The 18,081-nt window shown below is 49.1% G+C and overlaps 1 protein-coding gene across 3 annotated transcripts in view; it reads right to left on the bottom strand.

Moving 5' to 3' along the window:
- Positions 1-18,081, bottom strand: part of mid2 (midline 2) — a 78,235-nt gene that overhangs the window by 22,980 nt on the left and 37,174 nt on the right. For 2 of the 3 annotated variants that reach the window (XM_057042638.1, XM_057042637.1), the window contains exons 2-4: positions 16,715-17,598; positions 2,655-2,720; positions 1,624-1,719 (exon numbers count right to left, since the gene is read on the bottom strand). In XM_057042638.1, the coding sequence (XP_056898618.1) occupies positions 1,624-1,719; positions 2,655-2,720; positions 16,715-17,542 (990 nt within the window). In that variant the 5' untranslated portion in view covers positions 17,543-17,598. The remainder of the gene's footprint in view (positions 1-1,623; positions 1,720-2,654; positions 2,721-16,714; positions 17,599-18,081) is intronic. The other variant, XM_057042639.1, reaches the window with a different exon arrangement.

The raw sequence follows: 18,081 nt of genomic DNA, 5'->3' as shown, positions 1-18,081 counted from the left end.
TTGTCCTCCGTGGCCATTATTCGCAAATTTCACAGAGCGCTGATGGAGTCTATTAAGACCGACTGTGTGAGTGTGTGTGTGTGTGTGTGTGTGCTTTGGTACATGTGGTGCCTTGCCATCCATCATCCATCAAACCAAGGCGGGTGACGCCCCGGCAGACGTGGCTGTGCGTGCGTGCGTTTGCCTCCGTGTGTTGACACGGCATCGTAGGCAACACTAAGCAGGAATAATCTCTATAATCTCTGGATGGACTCACTACATTTATTAAATGACAGCGTAAGTCAATATAGAAAAGGTCAGCGGCGACAGAACCAACCGACGTCTAATCTGCAAGCTTGGGGGGGTGGGGGGGTTCGTAGAAGGACAACCTCCACTCCTTCAAATATATCAAACAGCGTGAGATCGTCAACCTGCGACAATGCAAATAAAGTTTTCCATCTGGCGGAGATGAGCCCGTGCACAGATGATCTCGTCCGTGTTGATTTACGGCGACACCTTTCTTGTACGGCAGACGGGGGAATTTAACTGTTGAGCTCAACTCAGCGTTGAACACAGGAGGAGCTAAATTAACTTCAGGGGAGGCTCACAAACCTAAGCCAGGAGACGGCAAACGTGGCTTATTCCCGTAGGCGGCGCGTCTCACCTCAAGTCTCTTTTCCAGGATGAAAATCAAACTATTGATGTGATTTTCAGAAACAAAGAGGTCCTCGTTGCACATAAGCCGAATCGACGCTAAAGGGGGGGTTTGTCAGAAGGAATCCTGCCGTAGTAGCGTCGCCTGTTGTGCGCTAATCACTCTAATTTTCAAAATGGTCTCAATTACGCAACAGTGCTTTTATGGTGGATGGTGGCTGATGCTCCTCAGGCTGATATTTGGTTCTTGAGTCAGCGTCTGAGTCACGTCTGGAGAGCTGCTAAGAACAGGAGGCCACTGGGACCCTAGATTACATCTGGTGTTTTCATTTCAAGGCCCGTGTTTTTCACCAGTTACTGGAGCGAAAATGACAAACAGGGTCATTCTTCGCAAACTCGGCTCAGATTAATCACGTTTTAAAGCTCCCTGTGATTTCTCACCTGTCTTTCACCTATGAAAATTACGCCTTTTATTAACTGGGACCAAATGTGGACCCCATACGAACCCGCCGCTTCGGGAATGGGATTGATTTTCAATTTTAATATAGGGCACAGGTAGCGAGTGGAACTAAAGGAACAGAGAGCTGACTATTTCTGACACAACAGCGATGATCCAGTGCGAGCAAGAGAGTTTAAATGAAATGAAAAGAAGGGAAAAAAGCGCTGAGGGCTTAATCTACGTCGCTTCTGAGTGTTGCCGAGAGAGAGACAAAGAACTAAAAGCCTGGCAACAGAGCAGCCACCAAAAGGAAAGGCGCACAGTCGATAACAGAGTCTGCCTGGGTCTGGAGGTTGGTTTTATGTATTTATAAGCCTGTAATAAAACAGGCAGCTGGATCTCCTGATGTTTCATGCATTGATTGGACTGGATGTTGAAGCACGCTGGCACTTGTCAGTGGTTTGAGTGGAGCCTAAGTTGCAATAAACCACCTGCGGCTGTTCGCTGTAATGCAAATTGGCATTAGCTTGAAGGCTAATACTCAGACGTACCTCTACCTGTTGACAGATCTGGATCAGTTTGGCCATTTGGTTCTCCAGCTCGCTGTTTCGCTTCACGAGGTTGGTCAGGTTGTTCTCCAGTGTTTGCTGTCAGGAGGAAGAAGACAAGCGAACAGACGGTGAGCATTCAGAGCGGGAAGAACCCAGGGCAAGAGTCGAATGGTATGCGTTCGGCTAATCTAGGCTTTAATTTGTGTACAGTTGTTTCATTTCATTAGACCAATTACGGCAATATTCTCAATTACACCAGGAAACGGCAGATTTAAAGGATATTTCAATCACGCAAAGAGGTTTTTTTTTGGACATCTGTTCGTTAAAAGACATCCACATACAGAGCAGATAGTATTCAGTGTAGAAAATAACATTCAGCTCAGTTGTAATTTGTAAATCAGAATTCAGCGCAGCAGTTTTAGATGTGAGTAAACAGTGAATAATCAAGAGAAAAATCATGTTGCCTTTGAAATGACTGAAACGAAAGCATTTAATAGCTAAAGTTCAAAACAATCAGCGTATACCTGCCAAACACAACTGACTCTGAGTTCAAGATCAAAATGGATGTTTAAAAGATCAAAGCCTCCATTACTGTTCTTTGATTACGACTGGCAAACGTGGGCACGTGTGCGCGTACAAAGGGAGCGTGAATAAGCATATACACCACAAAGGATGCAAATGAAAACAAGCAAATAGTGAGTCGCGAATAGAACAGCTGCTCAAAGGAAGTGAATCAATGATGGCGGCAGCGGCGAGTGTACGCATCAAAACAACAACAGCAGCCACAGCTGAGAAAAGAACAAAGCGGCAGACAAGCGGCGGGTGTGTGAAGTGTCTCTGCTCATGCAAGTGAAAGGCGGGTAGCTAGACGAGCACCTGGCCGTTGCTCTGACTGTAGCTCCATCATGTGGGGCAACAACCTGCCCTTATCTATCCAGGGCTCTGCCTGTGCACCTGTCTGCTATTTAGTCTGTGGGGGGGATTGGGTGAGTAGGGTTGGGAAGTTGGTAAAAGGCAGCCAGGAAACTCACCGCAGCGCTTGTCTTTGTAGCCTCCATTACTGCATCTGACACTCTGCCCGGGCTCACCTGATAAGCCTACGAACACACACACACACACCCGCATAAGTGCACACGTAAATGCACACACAGACAACCTGAACGCGCAGCGTCCATCGAGGCTATAGTGGCGTATGCGTGTGTACGCTTCCACGTACATCTAGCATCGACTCGCGCTCAACGCGTGGGCCGGCTGCCTGACAGAGGGCTCGGCCCCCGACGTCTGTTAACATTTAGCAATCCAACGTTGGGAGTTAAATCACCAGAATGGGCATTTGCTGTTGTGTCAGAGCCCTGGTTAAATGCGTTCTCATACGAAGGGGTTTGAAGTGGAACATCAGTCAGGGGGGACAGATGGGTCATTAATTAGCAAGCTGGAGATGGGGATGATTAATGCATTAGGGCAGCTGCATCCCACGAGAGCGCCGCAAAATAAACTGGCCTCAGTGTACATAGATGTATACGAGCGCGTGTGGAGCGGTGTAGTCTTTGTTGTTGTCCACATGTCTTCTGGCATTAATGCCAGAAGACACGTGGCCGCCTCTCCCTCTATGCAGATGACATCTGCCTGTTCTTTTTCTGTCCCCTCCGTATGTATAGATAAAAAACCCTCTGTTGCACTGGTGGTGTGTTTGTGCTGCTGCACCTTGTTTTTTGTGTGTGTTTGCGCTCCTCAGGCTTCAGCCCAGCAGGCAGCGTGGATGAATGGCAGACAGAGCTGGGCGCGGGGGAAGTGTCAACAACAAACTCATTAAAACACACAACAGACATCAAAGACGACGAGCGGAGGAAAAACACGGAGGAGAAGAGGAGTGGAGGAGCGAGGCGACAGGAGAGCGAGAGAAAGCACTGGTGACAGACCGAATTAAAGCGAAGACGACTTAAATAACATATGATATGTTAGAAATGCGAGACCAAGGAGGGGTTATTTTCAGCACCTGGTGAGTAACGTCCGGCGAATGTGGCTCACAGCAACACAATTCAAGAAGATTGTGGCATTTTTGCTGCTGCAAATGAGGACAAAACTCTTGGTAATGGTTGTGTCTGACCTGTTGCCACTGGATTTCTAGTGGCAACTGCAGGTGCTGAGCAGAGTCTTCCTCACACAAAGAAGGATCCTCAGATACAGATAAAGATGAGTGGACACAAAATCAAAAAACACAAATTTACCTGCCGGAGGCGTGATTGGTGTTGCTGTGGTGGCCCAGCCTGTTAGCATGAGGCAATTTATTCACCAATTCAGCGTCGGAAGCAGAAAGCAATGAGCTACAGAGATGGAAAGAGGGTTGATGGGAAAGAAATAGGTTGGAGACCCATGCTGAAAGGAGGGGATGGGGGGACAAACTAGGCTCCCACTTTCACTGCTTTGTCTCTCCCACCGTCTGCTTTTCTCTAGGAGTAATATGAAATCTCCCTTCCCCTTTGTTCCGTCTCCTCTCACTCTGTTCCTTACTCCTTCGGTCCGTATTCTGCCCATTTTGGCACAGTTAAAACAGCAGCCCCTGACAGTCCTTCATCTTCGGTTAGATCACCCCCCCCCTTTATTTCCAGAGAGGAGCTACTCGGTATCGTTGCTGTACAGATGATTCTATTTGTATTTGGACAGATCTGTCTTTCTATCATGGTTGCTACAGGGATTGGAAAGAAAGATTTAGGCACAAAGAAAAGAAATGTGTGACACGAGACGTGCGTGTGATTACGGCTTAACCGAACACGTCGGACGGACGTTTGAGGCAGATGTCGGGATTTAATCTCCAGCCATCAGTTTATACCCATGAGGACATTTCAGAGTGAGTTTCACCCAATTACATCATGAAAGAATAAAATATGACAGAACTGCGTTGCTAATCACTCATGTTAGCACGTGTGCATTCAGCATGAAGCAAAAGTTGCACTTTCATCAGACGTCAAGTTCAAGTTCAAAACACAGTTTAATCCTTTTTAGACTCGGGAGAAGACACGAGGATGTCTCCACAAACAATAACGGCAGGGAAACGTATGCAAGAGTGACGTGAGTCGGTTACTCAGGTGACATTTTCCAGCTCCCAATCTCCAGATGTTACACAATGTCATAAAGTATCCAAATATATCACCCAGCCACCCCTCCCTTAACAAAATGGAACGCCGCGAGGCCAACAAAGCCACTTCAAAGGCTTACGCTTTTAATTAATTCTAGATCATCTCTTATGCATACGGGGGACGGTGAGAGAAAGAGAAATGAAAAGAGGGCCGGATGAGAGTCGGCGAGACAATGGAAGGAGCGCCCTGTACAGCTGCTGAGAGCTCGTCCAGTGGCAGGAAGTGCCAGTAACCCGAGCCTTCTGGGAACCAGACTCTCCTATTGGTGAGGGTAAAATTCCATGAGTCAGAGCTTCTGAGGTCAAAGACTGGTGGGTTTTAGCAAGTCTTTTTCTTGCAGCTATTCGCTATCGTGGGGCTAATTTATGTGACCTGCGCAGCTTTTGCATATTGTTTGATTTATTCTCCCTGGATCAATTCCAGCCCGCCTTCAGTTCTGTAGTTAAGTCTGTTCTGCCGTCCACCTGCAGCTGGAGCTTTACCTTAGTATGACATGAGCTGGACACCCGCTAAGGAGAGGAAATGACTGCTTGTGCTTCAACGTAGATGCCTCATCATTAGATCAACGCGGCAGGTTGAGAACATTTCTCCGATAGTTTGAAAACTGAACAGGAGAGTGGCAGGATGCGAGCTGATACATGATATTGTAGATAAAAGACGCAGCTTTCCCATGAGCCTCAGCGCACTTTGATCTTCCCAATTATTTGTTTGGGTCGGGAAGAGTGTGGCCGAGATCTGCGACTAAAGAAAGACGCACAAAGAGTCTAAGAACAAAGAGAGAACTCGCCACAGGCCTCTCCTCCACTTTCTAGAGGGCTTTTGTTTGACAATTTCATATCAGATTACAGATGGAGACTACTATGATATCTGCATGACAAGAAATGGGAATTTAATACAGAGGATTAGGGGATCGGAGAGAGGCGGAGGGCGCTTCGAGAAAAAAACATTGAAATGTCTATTTAGGCTTAAAGGATCTTTGTGTTTCATTTCAATCGGCCTACGCTGGATTTCCAGTGATTCACACATGAGAGGCAGGCGGGCGGAGTGATCAATATTTTACGAGAGAGAGAGACCAAATTATTTACCTGATTTTGTGCGTTGAGGCGTCACTTTTATCACTGTTGTGTAGAGACAAATAAGCTATAGGATTAAACCAGCCTACAGTCGCATCCTCATCAGGGTCAACGGCTGGTAATGTCACAATGGATTCATATAGAAACTGTCAGCAATGATCATTTCCAAGAGTGTTAAATGCTTCAGCTGTCACTTTAATATGTTTGGAGATGACTCAACGTCTATTTTGCCGCTTCCACCCAACAGACAGACACCCGCGGGTGTATCCGCCGACACGTCCATGCTATCCATGTCCGTACATATAAATAGATGATAATACCATTAGGTCACTATTGCTAGCTGGAGGCTACATAAGGAGCATTTGTGTCTCTAGCTATAGCAGATTAACAGTGACTGCTGACGTAACATGTTAGCATCACGGTGAGTCAACGTGGCTGCCTGGTGGAGCCGAACAATTCTGGAAAAATATAGACGTCGGAATGTGATGTGTTGGCTTATTAATACCGGACTCTCTCCAGGATGAGAAAGTTTTGTCGGTCTAGGGACCTACAGGTGCGGGCCACACCCACGGGGCACAGGTGAAACAGAATATGAGGGTTTAAACAACCAGTTAAAGCTAATGCAATGATAGAGCCATTCGCTCTCTGAGAACAACCAGTTCTGTATTCATTTGTACGTTAATACTGGTTTGGAAAATGTCCGATAAGTGATCTCAACAGTTTCCCGTCCAAACCCGTTCACAGTGATTAACGGCCTCCTTGCTGCTGCAGCTGTCATCAGGTCCGGTAATCTAGGCTAATTCTCTTCAGTCTCAAGTCAAATGTCCTTTTCAATATCTTTAAATGCTCAACTGACCTTTTCCACTGGACTAGAACAGAATCATGAGTCATTTCTTCCTTTATATTTATATCAAAAGTAACCGAGTCAGTTAAGTTAAACGGTCCTATAACGCCGTTTAACCGTTAAAAAGCCATTTTCAGTTATTTGTATTAGTCTTGTTTCTCTACCCCCTGAAAGTAAATCCTAAATATTTTTTTAAAATATGTTAATAACATCATGTCCTCTGTGTTCGCTTCCTTGGCAGGTTGTAGCACATTGGCACTTGAGGACAGATTGGTTTCTGCTGCAAATACAGTCATAAATGTATTTGGCTGAATGCCCACTCAGGTACCAAAAGAAACTGAAAAAACAGACTTGCAGGAAGCAAATAAGGGGGGGGGGGCAGCGTGCAGCAGCAGCAGCTCATCGACATATTCACACCTTTATTCATTTTGTCTTATTTTCTTTCCTGTAATAACTGGGGAAACTGTGGGGTGGGCCAGAGCCACGCTGGGGGATGGAGACCCAGGAGCTGCCGTCCTGCTCTGGCTTTAAGCTGCTGCATTAAAAATGCTAAGTGGAAATATTTTCCCTTAAGTATCCCTATAAGGTTCCTTTTTTTCAGAGGAGAGGGAACGCGCCCCTGCTGCGCAGAAGGATGTCAGTCATTCAAAGGCGCTTCTATGCACCACACATGAAATGGACGAGAGGAGATAAGAGCATCTGAGTGTGAGGAGAAGCTGTGTATTTTGCTGAGCGGAACTGCTCCCACAGGAGCTCACAGGCAGCATAAGGAGAAGCCCAGCGGACGCAGAGGCGAGCACACACACACACACACACACACACACACACACACACACACACACACACGGAAATGTGTGTATAGAGAGCAGCGAGTCCCAGGATGAAGGGCTACGCTGTTGTAAACACTGCCGACGTATGACATGTGGGTTTACGTCCAGCGGAGATTCCAGAGATTCCAGATGTCTGATGGATCTCAGGCTGATATCTTTAACGTGCAGCTTGGTATGTGCACAAGCGCTACATTCTGGAATAACACAGAATACGTTGGCCCAAAGCTAAACAGAGCTGAACCAGCTGGGCCCTCACAAAACCGTCGTGTAATCCCTTAAGCACCGCCAAACGCGAGCAAGAGGCAAAGTGGTCAACGCATGGTGATACTACAGTGGATTAAGTCCTGCTCCCAGTAACACCGCCCAGTCCAGAGGTGACCAAGAGGAAATGCCACTGACCACTGGGGAACGAGGCCACGCGGGGGAACGGAGGAAAAAACCTGACGCAAAATAGGTGCAACTGACACATCCGGGTTCAATCTCTGCTTCTTGTGAAACCCCCATCGACGCCGATGCTCTACGCTAACGTAGCCCCCCCATCCTGGACGCCGAAGGTGGGGGGGGGGGACAGACAGCTTCTGCGAGCGTGCGTGATTGGTGCCGCCGGTGTTACTGTAAACACACTCAAATGCGGCAGAGTGGCGGATGCCGTGACGCGTGTCAGTATCTGACCTGCGGGCGTTTGCCTCGGGGCATCGTTTGTGAAGACGCTGACGCGGCGTCACTGTGATCCCGAGCCACCGAAAAAGGGAAAATCCAAGACATTTACTCTACACAAACAGCCACAAGAGTAAATTACTGCTATGGCAATCCATTCCAATAGTCATTTCAAGCATAATCAAGAATCAGGACATATTTTAGGCCTTTTACTTAATTTGCGTTTGTATAATTGATTTTCAGCCTTCCCCGGCTGCTGTTCCAAGCTGACGTCTCTATTTAGGTACTTAAAAGCGTATCAGTTTACAGAAAGCACATAATTAACACTCCCAGTCGCCCTTTCGCATGTGTTGACGGTGGTCAGTGACAAGACAAAGTGTCTCTATTAGCACCAAAGTGGATCTGTCCACTTTAACAAACGAGCCTGCCGGCTTCTACTCTATCTCTGCTGAGCTCGGCCGGCTCTAATTGGGCCGGCTGAGGAAGCCAGCCAGTAAATCACGTCGCTGTCATGTATTTAAAAAACGAGGTCGCGTTTCACCAACGCCGATGGCGGCTGCGTAACTGCGTGATAATCTATGGGGGCGACTGTTTCTGTGACAACCAGTGACAGGAGGGCACAGGAAGTGGAGACGCGGATAAGCTATAAGATAAGAGACAGAACGCTGCTGTGCTTCTCCGGGGAACCGTGCAGGAACCCGCCCGGCGCTGCTGCTGCGATGCTAACAAAGCTCGCCACACTGAGGGGAGGCGCGTTCGCGGCCTGATAGGCTGCCTGCCATCACGCTGCGGGAACGCTCGCATTCCGCAGAGTATGACATAGTCGGGGTGTTGAACTTCCTCTGAGTAAGCCGAGCCAAAGAAGAACTTTCCCGGCCAGGGGTTAGCGGGACTGGAAGGATGACATATTACAGCGACTCCTCAACCGATGCCAATCTGAAATGCCCCAAAGAGGGTAAATTACGGAAAACAATTCATTCAAGTGACCCCCATGCCAGCCAGGAACGAATGGGACCACCCAGGCTGGAAGTTCTCCCTGATATATAGGAGGTGGGGTGGTGGGCCAGTCTTCTTCTCAGTAATTTAATTAGCTTGATAGCTTTTACGAGCGCCGATGGCTCCGAGCACTGTGCGCAGAGGTGAAAAGAAAAACGACGCCCTCACTGTGAACTGTTATGAACGCAGTAAAACCAGCTCTGCCAGCACAGACAGCGTTGCCGTCTCCACGCGTGTGTTTGCATGCTGTCACACGCTAATGTGTGTGAGTGTTTTATCCATAAAGCTTTACTGGGCTGGGTGATCAGCAACTGTCCCCACGGCTCCCGCGCTGCCTGTGGAGAACAGGCCACGTGTCCCCTTTTTTTAGAACCCATAAAAGAAGCTCCGCGTGGCATTACGCATGCATCGGTGCAGCCTTTTCTTGTCGGCTTTAAAAGCAGACGCCGGAGCACGGCGCCATTAACCTGTGTTTTCAAAGAGTAAAGTCCCCAATTTCAATTCCCACGCTCGGTTGCTGTTGCTCACCTCTATTTTGGAGGGCTAATTAAAACATGGTGAACTTGAATAACTTCTCCAACAGCTGACTGGAGAGGCTGGAAGAGCGGCTGTGGCTCCGGTGTTCAAGGACATGAAGGTAGAAATTCAGAAACAAATCCGAAGTTTTGGGTTGGCCACAGAGAAGGAAAGCTACATGCTAACGTTCAGCCAAACCTCTGGGAGGCTGATGGAAGGTAATGATTGACCCTCACCAGGACAGGCCCAGGATCAGGTCACTGGAACATGAACTCCGACCTCAGTTGTATGTTCATAAATCACCTGATCTGCACTGTTTCTGTCACTGAGCTAGACAGGGATGCTCTGTGGAAACGGATTCATCGGAATGGAAAAGCCCTGAAAACGCTTCTGTTCAAGGCAGCTGTGTTGGGAAAAGAGGCGTGTGGGAGCCTGAAATGCTTCCCAGGAGACTAAACAACTGACATGCAGAGAAATCCAATGTGAGGAATGTGAGGATTGTCTCTTTTACTGGGACCAGGCCAGGAATGATGCCCCCAGCCAGACGTTGTCCTTCATCTACAGCATTCTCCTCTTCCTGAGTTAAACAAAAATACAATCTGACTCTTTCTTCAAACTGAGAGCTTCTCGAGGGCTGCTTGAGGAAAGATCTGACATCAGTACAGCTGTGAAGGAATTCGCCCCAACGCCTGCTAATATTCCTCTTTGATCAGCTCCTTTGATTGCGAACCGAGCCCAGTGATTTCCTGATTGCCCTGATGGAAAATGTAGCGTCTGTTGTTACCGTGACGATATTGCTACTGCTGGAAGACATCTGCTGTCTCTTGTGGAGTGGAAGCAACAGCGGCTCACAGATGTAAATGGCACAAAAAAAAGTTTAAAAAAAAAATCAAAGTGCTAACTGAGTGTGGCTGAAAGCATAGCTGTGCTTAGCTTAGCCGCCGTGCGCTGTGGCATACATCCGGTTTCCCTGCACTTAATGCTCAGTGACAGTGGCGTCTTCTGCTCCGTGCAGAGATGGAGATAATGCATTTTACATTTCAAGCAGTTGCAACAGCAACGCAGGGAAAAAACTGGGAAGCTGACGGCCTCAGAGCCAAGACTGGAGTGGACGCAGCCGCATTTGTAACGTCCTTACCAAGAAGTTCTCCGTTTAAATGAGCTGTTACTCCACTAACTGCTATTAAAGTGACTCCGAGGGGCCTCCTGGGGTCAGCGAAGACGTGCCGTTCCGTGCAGTCGTTCATATTGTTCCTGTTCCTGTTTGGTGGCCTCAGAGCAGGACGCGGGTCGTCCCTCCCGTTCCGAAGACGCCAAACAGGAGCACAAACACGGCAAAGACAAAAGGCTGAGACAGGACGGCAGCGGCTGTTTTTGTCCCACATCGGTTTCCATCCCGGGCTCATTCTGACCACAGAACCTGAGAGATGAACGCAGACCCGCTGTAAATGCTCCCTTTCTGCTCGCTTGCGTAACGTTTAATCCCCCAGCTGCCATCCAAATATTTATTTGCATTCCCGACTTCTTCCCAACGCCACAGCGTGATGTAGGAAGTAGGAAGCGTCGTGGGAAGGAGCGTGCGTGTGCCTCTGAGTGTAATCAGTGTCGTGGATTTGTGCATGGATGTGCTTATTCATCAGATATTTACCACCCGTGGAAAAACAGCATCCGAATGATGGTTTTGCTGATTGCGATGGAAATCCTCTTATTCTGGGCCGCGCCTCCAGATCAAAGTCCATAAATAATGACTTTCATGGAGTGTGTATACCAGATTTTTTTTTTGACTCGACATCAGGAAACTAAGAACGTTCAGGAACGGGCGCTAAATGAACAAATCTCCCACAGTTCTCAGCAGTGAGCAGCATCTGGTGAATCCACACGCTCCTAAAAGCTTTTTTTTTTTTTTTTAAAACCCTCTCTCACAAAAATTGGACGATGCGGGAGGCTTCGAGGAACTCGATAAGCCATTTTCCTCCATGACCCTCTAAGTGTTACGACAGGCTGCGGTGACATATTTTCACGACCTATGAATGATGCACCGTCGGCGCTAGCATGCGCGCTGGAACGCGCGCTTTCAAACGGGCTTCCTGTTGGGCGCATTACCGCTCGCGCGGCGTACGCAGACGCTAAAAGCTTTCTACAAGCATGATGGTGCTGTCAGCACGGCTAAGTGTGCCCCCCTCACACTGTGGGGGAGACGGAGGCACGATGGCCCCCGGTGTCACACTCAGCTCCCAGTCGCTCCACACATGTCAAACCTAATAGCATCAACGCACACCTGGAAATGCCGCGCATCTCCGCTCACGCAGGCCGCTGCAGGTTCTCGGGGCGAGCGCGGGAGGAGGAGAGCGCTATTACCTGGAAAAGAAGAGCGGGGTCGGGGGGCGAGTCTGGGTGAAACGAAGGAGAGAGCGACGGGAAGCAGGTGGGAAGGATAATGTTCACGACTCTGGGAGCAGAGCTGATGGGAGCGAGGCTGCAGAGGAGGACGGTGGGAGTCCGTCACGATTACAAGGAGGAAACGATTGGAAGCTTTCACCGTGTTCACTATAAAAAAGGCACCGCTTTAGATTAGAGCTGAGCTCTGCTTTAAGGTACATCACATTTATAGCATCCATCCACACAGACAGAGATTCAAGCTGAAAAGGTCATCAGGGCCGTGAGTCGTCATCCTGTAGTAGTTAAATATGAGTTAATGGGCTTTTTCTATAAACAAGTAGTTTATGGATATAAGTCTCTGCTATATATGACAAACATATATATTTCCAAATGTAGCCTCCAATTTCCCAAATGTAGAGGAAAACACACATCACTTAAGATTTCCCAACACATTCAGGAGTCTGCCTTTGCTTTCTAGCCAAGTCCAGGAATGAATAGTTAATTGGAGGGTAAAATTATGAAATGAACAATGATTGTGCAGATTTTGCAGCAATAAAAATGTGTTATTTTAACCATAAAACTAACTCACTGAAGCAGTTCTGGCAAATGTTCATAGAACAAACAACATTACGCTAGCGGGATCAGTCGAGTGGCTGTAATGTTCTAAATAAAACATTTTTCAAAAGGTTTTTGTGAGCAAATTGGTTATCTAGCATAAGAGGGTTACCACAGCTCTCATGTTTACCCATGATGTGTAAAAATAACGACAGGGACGGGGATGGGATTGTCCAAAGCTAAGAGCTAATACTGGAGAGCAACATCCAGGCGTTGAATAAACAGTAACCACTGGCACCGTTGAAGATGCATAACAATACAGCTGCAGCAGAAGAGAGACCCACTATCCAGAATACTAATTCATCAGCTGGCCAGGCAGCACAGAGATGCCTGCCATTACACACACCGTTTGTTTCTGCAGCGTCCTTTCACATACGTTCCTCCGCTGTTCCAGGAACCTTTGCTGCTCAGCTCTCCGTAGGGGAGTTAAAGGATTTGGCCTTTGGCTGCTGTGAGCCTGCTTACCTCTCGCTCTCGGCATGGGGAATCTTTCAGTGACAGTAAGCATCTCTGCGCTGACTCAGCAAACGCGTAGAAAAACACGGAGAACCCGGCTGAGGTCAAACTCGGCGAGGCTGCAGACAACAAAGCAGCACGAGCTAATTATGGAGGTGCATTGATCTGCGGTCAGTCGGATGGCTCTATTAGAGCGCGGGATGGAACAGTCGATAGCAACGCCGCTAACATGAGATTGAAAACTTCCCGGCCGTCACACGGCCTGAAAACGTACATCACATGTGCGTTGGGGCGTGAAGGGCTGCACGTGGCCGTCGTTAAGCAGGAGGCAAAACTCCAGAGACGTCCTGGACAGGTCCTCAATCCATCTAGGCGGCACACAAGCAGGGGGCAATAACAGTGGGGGGGCGTGGAGAACACAGAGATGGAAAACAGGACACGGGGGATCATGCAAAGTCCACACAGAAGGGCACCAAACTGGGATCAATAGCACCAGCTGCAGCACCGATGCACCGCTCCGAGAACGCCAAAATCGAAGCCTGGTAGCATGAAAGCAAATAACATGAGCGTGGATGCAGAAAGGACACACACAGACACACACACACACACACACCCCTACGGTTTGAACTTTCATGATTAGCTATGCACAAACCGCACTTCCTCCTCACAAGAGAGGGATTATAAAGTAGCTGCCACCGATGAGCCGAGCTGGAACCTGGTCCAGGGTTGGTCTCCACCCAGATTCGGCGCAGATTGGGGATTTCAAAGTGGAGAAAGTTCAAAGCTATTAACTGGGGACTGTTCAAAAGACCTCACTCAAGTCAGGAGGAACGCAAGCTTCTTATAGAGAACTGTCCTACATTCTGTACGGAACCAGAGAGGGCGGGTGAGGAGCCACCACACAGCAAAGCCGACACCGGGGCGATGAGGCGCTGAGCAGGTGGGTTCAACATCCAAAGAGCAGAAGTTCTGGTAGTGCGAAGCATCAATAATAGAGAAGGAAATTTAGAGCTAAAATAAAAGCGCTGTTCTACGCTGCCAGGAACCCTGTTGCCAGGTTCACCTCGTGACCTAATGAGATGGGTTCTTGTTGCACCTGGAAGATAATGTCTCCAGAAAACACGGCTATCGCCCACGCTGAGGTAACGCGGAGGGAGAGACTGACAAAAACGATACCAAAAACACAAAGTCTTGCTGAAATAAGGCTGTTGTGTTGAGGAGCAGCCAAACGCTTCAGCCTAACGTTGTGACAGTCGTGGGTTCAAGAGCGAGATCTGCTGAATACAAACCAGATAATGTTCATCATTACTGAAGCAAGGCCGTGTTACCCAAGACAGGAACGTCTGCAGCCGGGACGTTCATTTGGCGTTAATTAAACAATCCTAATTATGGATTCATGCAGAGAGCGCATGCAGCGATCCACGCTGATGCGTCCTAATGACCACAAATTAAAATGTTCTGCTTTAACTTTGATTTCACGCCCTGTGTGATGTTTGCACGTCATTACGGAAAACAAAGGAACCAGCGGCGCCGTTTCCACGGTTGTGTGTTTTTGTAGGAACAGTGTGTCAGTACAGAGACGACAACTCTGTTATTGATGGGCCTCCTGCCCAAAGACGATTATTTAGCCTGTTGTAAGGTCTTAATGGTGAAACATGTGAAATATGGCAGCTGCCTTTGAATAGCACTACAGCTGTTTGTAGCCGCAAAGCTAATAAAGCGGGCTGCTTGGATGACCTTGCATCAGCGGATCAACCAGAGCCGTAAACACTCGCGCCGACAACTGCGGATGGGGCGGAGGTGATTTGCAGCGGCTGCGAGGATGACAACACTTGACAGGTGATGACAGATGAGCGGTGAAGAGTCAGAGCAGCCCAGAGTTTAGCGTCAGCAGCCACGACGGGGAAAACAACAGCAAAATAAACCCAGCTATCACAGCCTAGAAGATAGAACAGCACTGGCAGGATGGATGTGCTTCAGCTTTAGATGTTCTTAAATGTCCAATTTCAGGATTCCCTTTTTTTTTTAAGCGCAGTTGAGCGAAGAGTTGCACTAAAGCTGCAGCTAACAGGCAGCAGAGCGCGGAGAAAATACGATACGGACGGAAACAAGAAGAACCTGCTCGCTCACCTGATGAGTTTGAGAACAAGAGAAACAAAAGAGAGCACCACAGATACAGGTGACGCGACTTAGATGCAGACAAGAGATTTCGTTTCACCGTGACCCTGAAGTGGCGCCTCAATGCTAAGCATGTCAAGCAGTGGAGAAACCTCACCTTATTCCTCATACACTGTTATTCCTTTCATTTTTTAGCTAGAATAGCCTGCCAGCTTTAATTTAAACACAAGTCTGTCATCATTCTGCACTTTTAACGGCAGATGGGTTCAGCAGACGTGGCGGGATCAACCCTGCGATCCACCAGAGGCGCCGCTTCCATCCCCGCATTAATGAATTGCTAGTGTTACTAGTGCGATGTGCAGATGTAGCGAGATGAGCAGGGCTGTCAGGTGACAGAGCGGCTAAGTGACGGGAGCTGACACTTCATTTTCCCGAATTAAGCCTTCATTCATTTGTGCTGTGAGCGATCAGGCGGTCGCGCGACGCGGCAGGTTCAATAAAATGATTAGCCGCTGATGAATCACAAATTAGCACATTTAAAGGTGCCAAAGAAGAAGCCCAAACCACAATTATCCTGTTTCACATTAAATTCAATTCATCTTTATGTATCGTCTGCTACAGACCCCCTACAGGCAACAGTGGCAAGAAAAACTCCCCTCTAACAGGGAGAAATGGGGGGGGGGGGGACCGTGTGTTTTTAGTGTTTTTGCTTGATGAAGAATGAGGGCCGCAGAGGCGTAAAGGTCTGATTTATCTCACTTCATCATGTATTAATTCAGCCTCCAGTTGTGAAAATGCTTTAAAACCAGTCCGCTGACGGGTCGGAGTCAGAGGCGTTACTTCAGGCTGCGGCTCCACTTCCAGGGCAGATGGGTCTGGCTAAACTGGTAATGGAAGGATAAATCTAAGCAGCCCGGGCGGAGTCGGAAACGTGGCCCAGAAAAACCCCCACAGATCATTTCAGGGGCTGACGTTCGGCTTAAGTATCCTATAAATTTTATTTACGCTTGTCGGTGGTATTGTTTCATTAGCATACTACTGTGTCAGAGGACACCCATAAAAGGGGGCTGGAATAAAAAAAGACAGCGCTGCTCTTTGTTGTGCGTCGGCCTGATTCAGCAGCCGAGGACTTTAGGCAGAGCCGCGGGAATGCCAGCTCATCGACTATTATAATGACGACCTTCCTGCGGCTCCCCGCCACACAATCCCGATTGTTTCCCCTCCGTCTTTCTGTTTGTCATCTGACTTTCTGTCCTTCTGGCCGAACAAAGGCCGACGCTACTCGGTGATGCAACTGGCATTTCCGAAAAGTTCACAGTCAACAGAAAGAACCGGGTTGAAGATCCCAAAGGTCGGAATGGATTAAAAGCTGAGCCGCTAACACGACGCGCTGAAACGCATCTTCAAAATGGCGACTTACCTCCGTCAGTCAAACGGCGCAAAGTCGGCGTTTTGCTAGGAAACACTCACCTTGAGTTTGTCGAACCGCTCGGTGAGCGAGGACACCTGGTGCTCCCGGTGGCGCCCCACCAGCTTGCAGAGGGCGCAGATGAGCTGGTCGTCCACCAGGCAGTACATGTTGACCTTCTCGTTCTCGTGCTCCAGGCAGGTCAGGCCTCGGATGTGGGTGTCCGGCACCGGCTCCACCAGGCGGTGGCTGGTGAACGGCTTCTTGTTCGGGTGCGTGGCGCGCAGGCAGCGGTCGCAGTACGACACCTCGCACGTGACGCACGTCTTCACGGCCTCGCGCGGCGGGTCCTGCTCGCAGAACTGGCAGCTGATGCGCGGGTCCATTTTGGCCACCACCGCCGGGCTGTGGTTGGCGTTGGTGTGGTTGATGTGATTGGTGTGGTTGGCGTGCGGGTGGGAGTGGGTGGAAGCGGCTGGGCTGCCGCGGGCGCTGCTTCCACTCGTCCCACTCCCGCCGCCGCCGCCGAGCGTTCCGGCTATTGTGCCGCTAATGGTGGCGGTGTAGGGCCGCTGCGGCTGCAGGCGGCGGCTCTCGGTGGGGGAATTGGGGCCGCTGAGGGAGGCCTTCTGAAAGCGGTCAATAATGTTCTGCAGTGTCACATTGCGCTTCAGGCCCTCCAGCCCGCGGTGATTCAGCGTGATGACGTAGCGACAGGTGGGGCACTGAAAGGCCGAGATGGACTCGAGAGGCTTGCTGGAGGAGCAGTGGGACACCAGGATGCGGTGGGCGCAGTTGAAACACAGGCTGTGGGCGCAGGGCAAGAGCAGCGGGTCTTCAAACAACTCCAGGCAGATCGGGCAGGTCAGCTCAGACTCCAGTGTTTCCATCTTCAGTTGAACCGATCTAAAGATGACATCAAATCCCACAGAAGCCGGCCGATTACCTGCAGGGGGGGAGGAGAGCAATTACAGTCCGGCAGAGGCTTCTAATTAATGAATATCGGAAAAATCAACGGTGCGCAGGTTTGTGCGTTTAACCGGGAGAACTGCCCACAGGGGGGGTTAATGGAGACGCATGGTGACAGCCGACGAGGTGTTGAGGACGGAGGTGGACAGAAGCGAAGGAGGACGGCTCTGGTTTAACAGGCTGAGCGTTTAACAATAATCCTGATTCATGCGATTCCCCCTTTTTTCCCCCCGTTCACTTTAAAGACCATTTTAAATCAAGCCATAAAAAATGAACAAGGGCACTTTAGCCTTCAAAACGGGATCCAAACTAGACTTTTAGTCCGACGGGTAGATCTCCTCCTCCTGCTTCTCCGCCATCAGCGCCACCTCCTCTGAGTGGCCTTCCGATGGAAGACAGGAAATCAGTGGCAACACCCAGGTAACGGCAGCGATTCGGCCTCCGCTCACGTCTCGTCTCC

This window comes from Takifugu flavidus, chromosome 9 (genome assembly GCF_003711565.1).
Source record: "Takifugu flavidus isolate HTHZ2018 chromosome 9, ASM371156v2, whole genome shotgun sequence".
Lineage (NCBI taxonomy): Eukaryota > Metazoa > Chordata > Actinopteri > Tetraodontiformes > Tetraodontidae > Takifugu > Takifugu flavidus.
The sequence above is the reverse complement of the archived record's forward strand: the minus strand, read 5'-3'. Positions and strand labels throughout refer to the sequence as shown.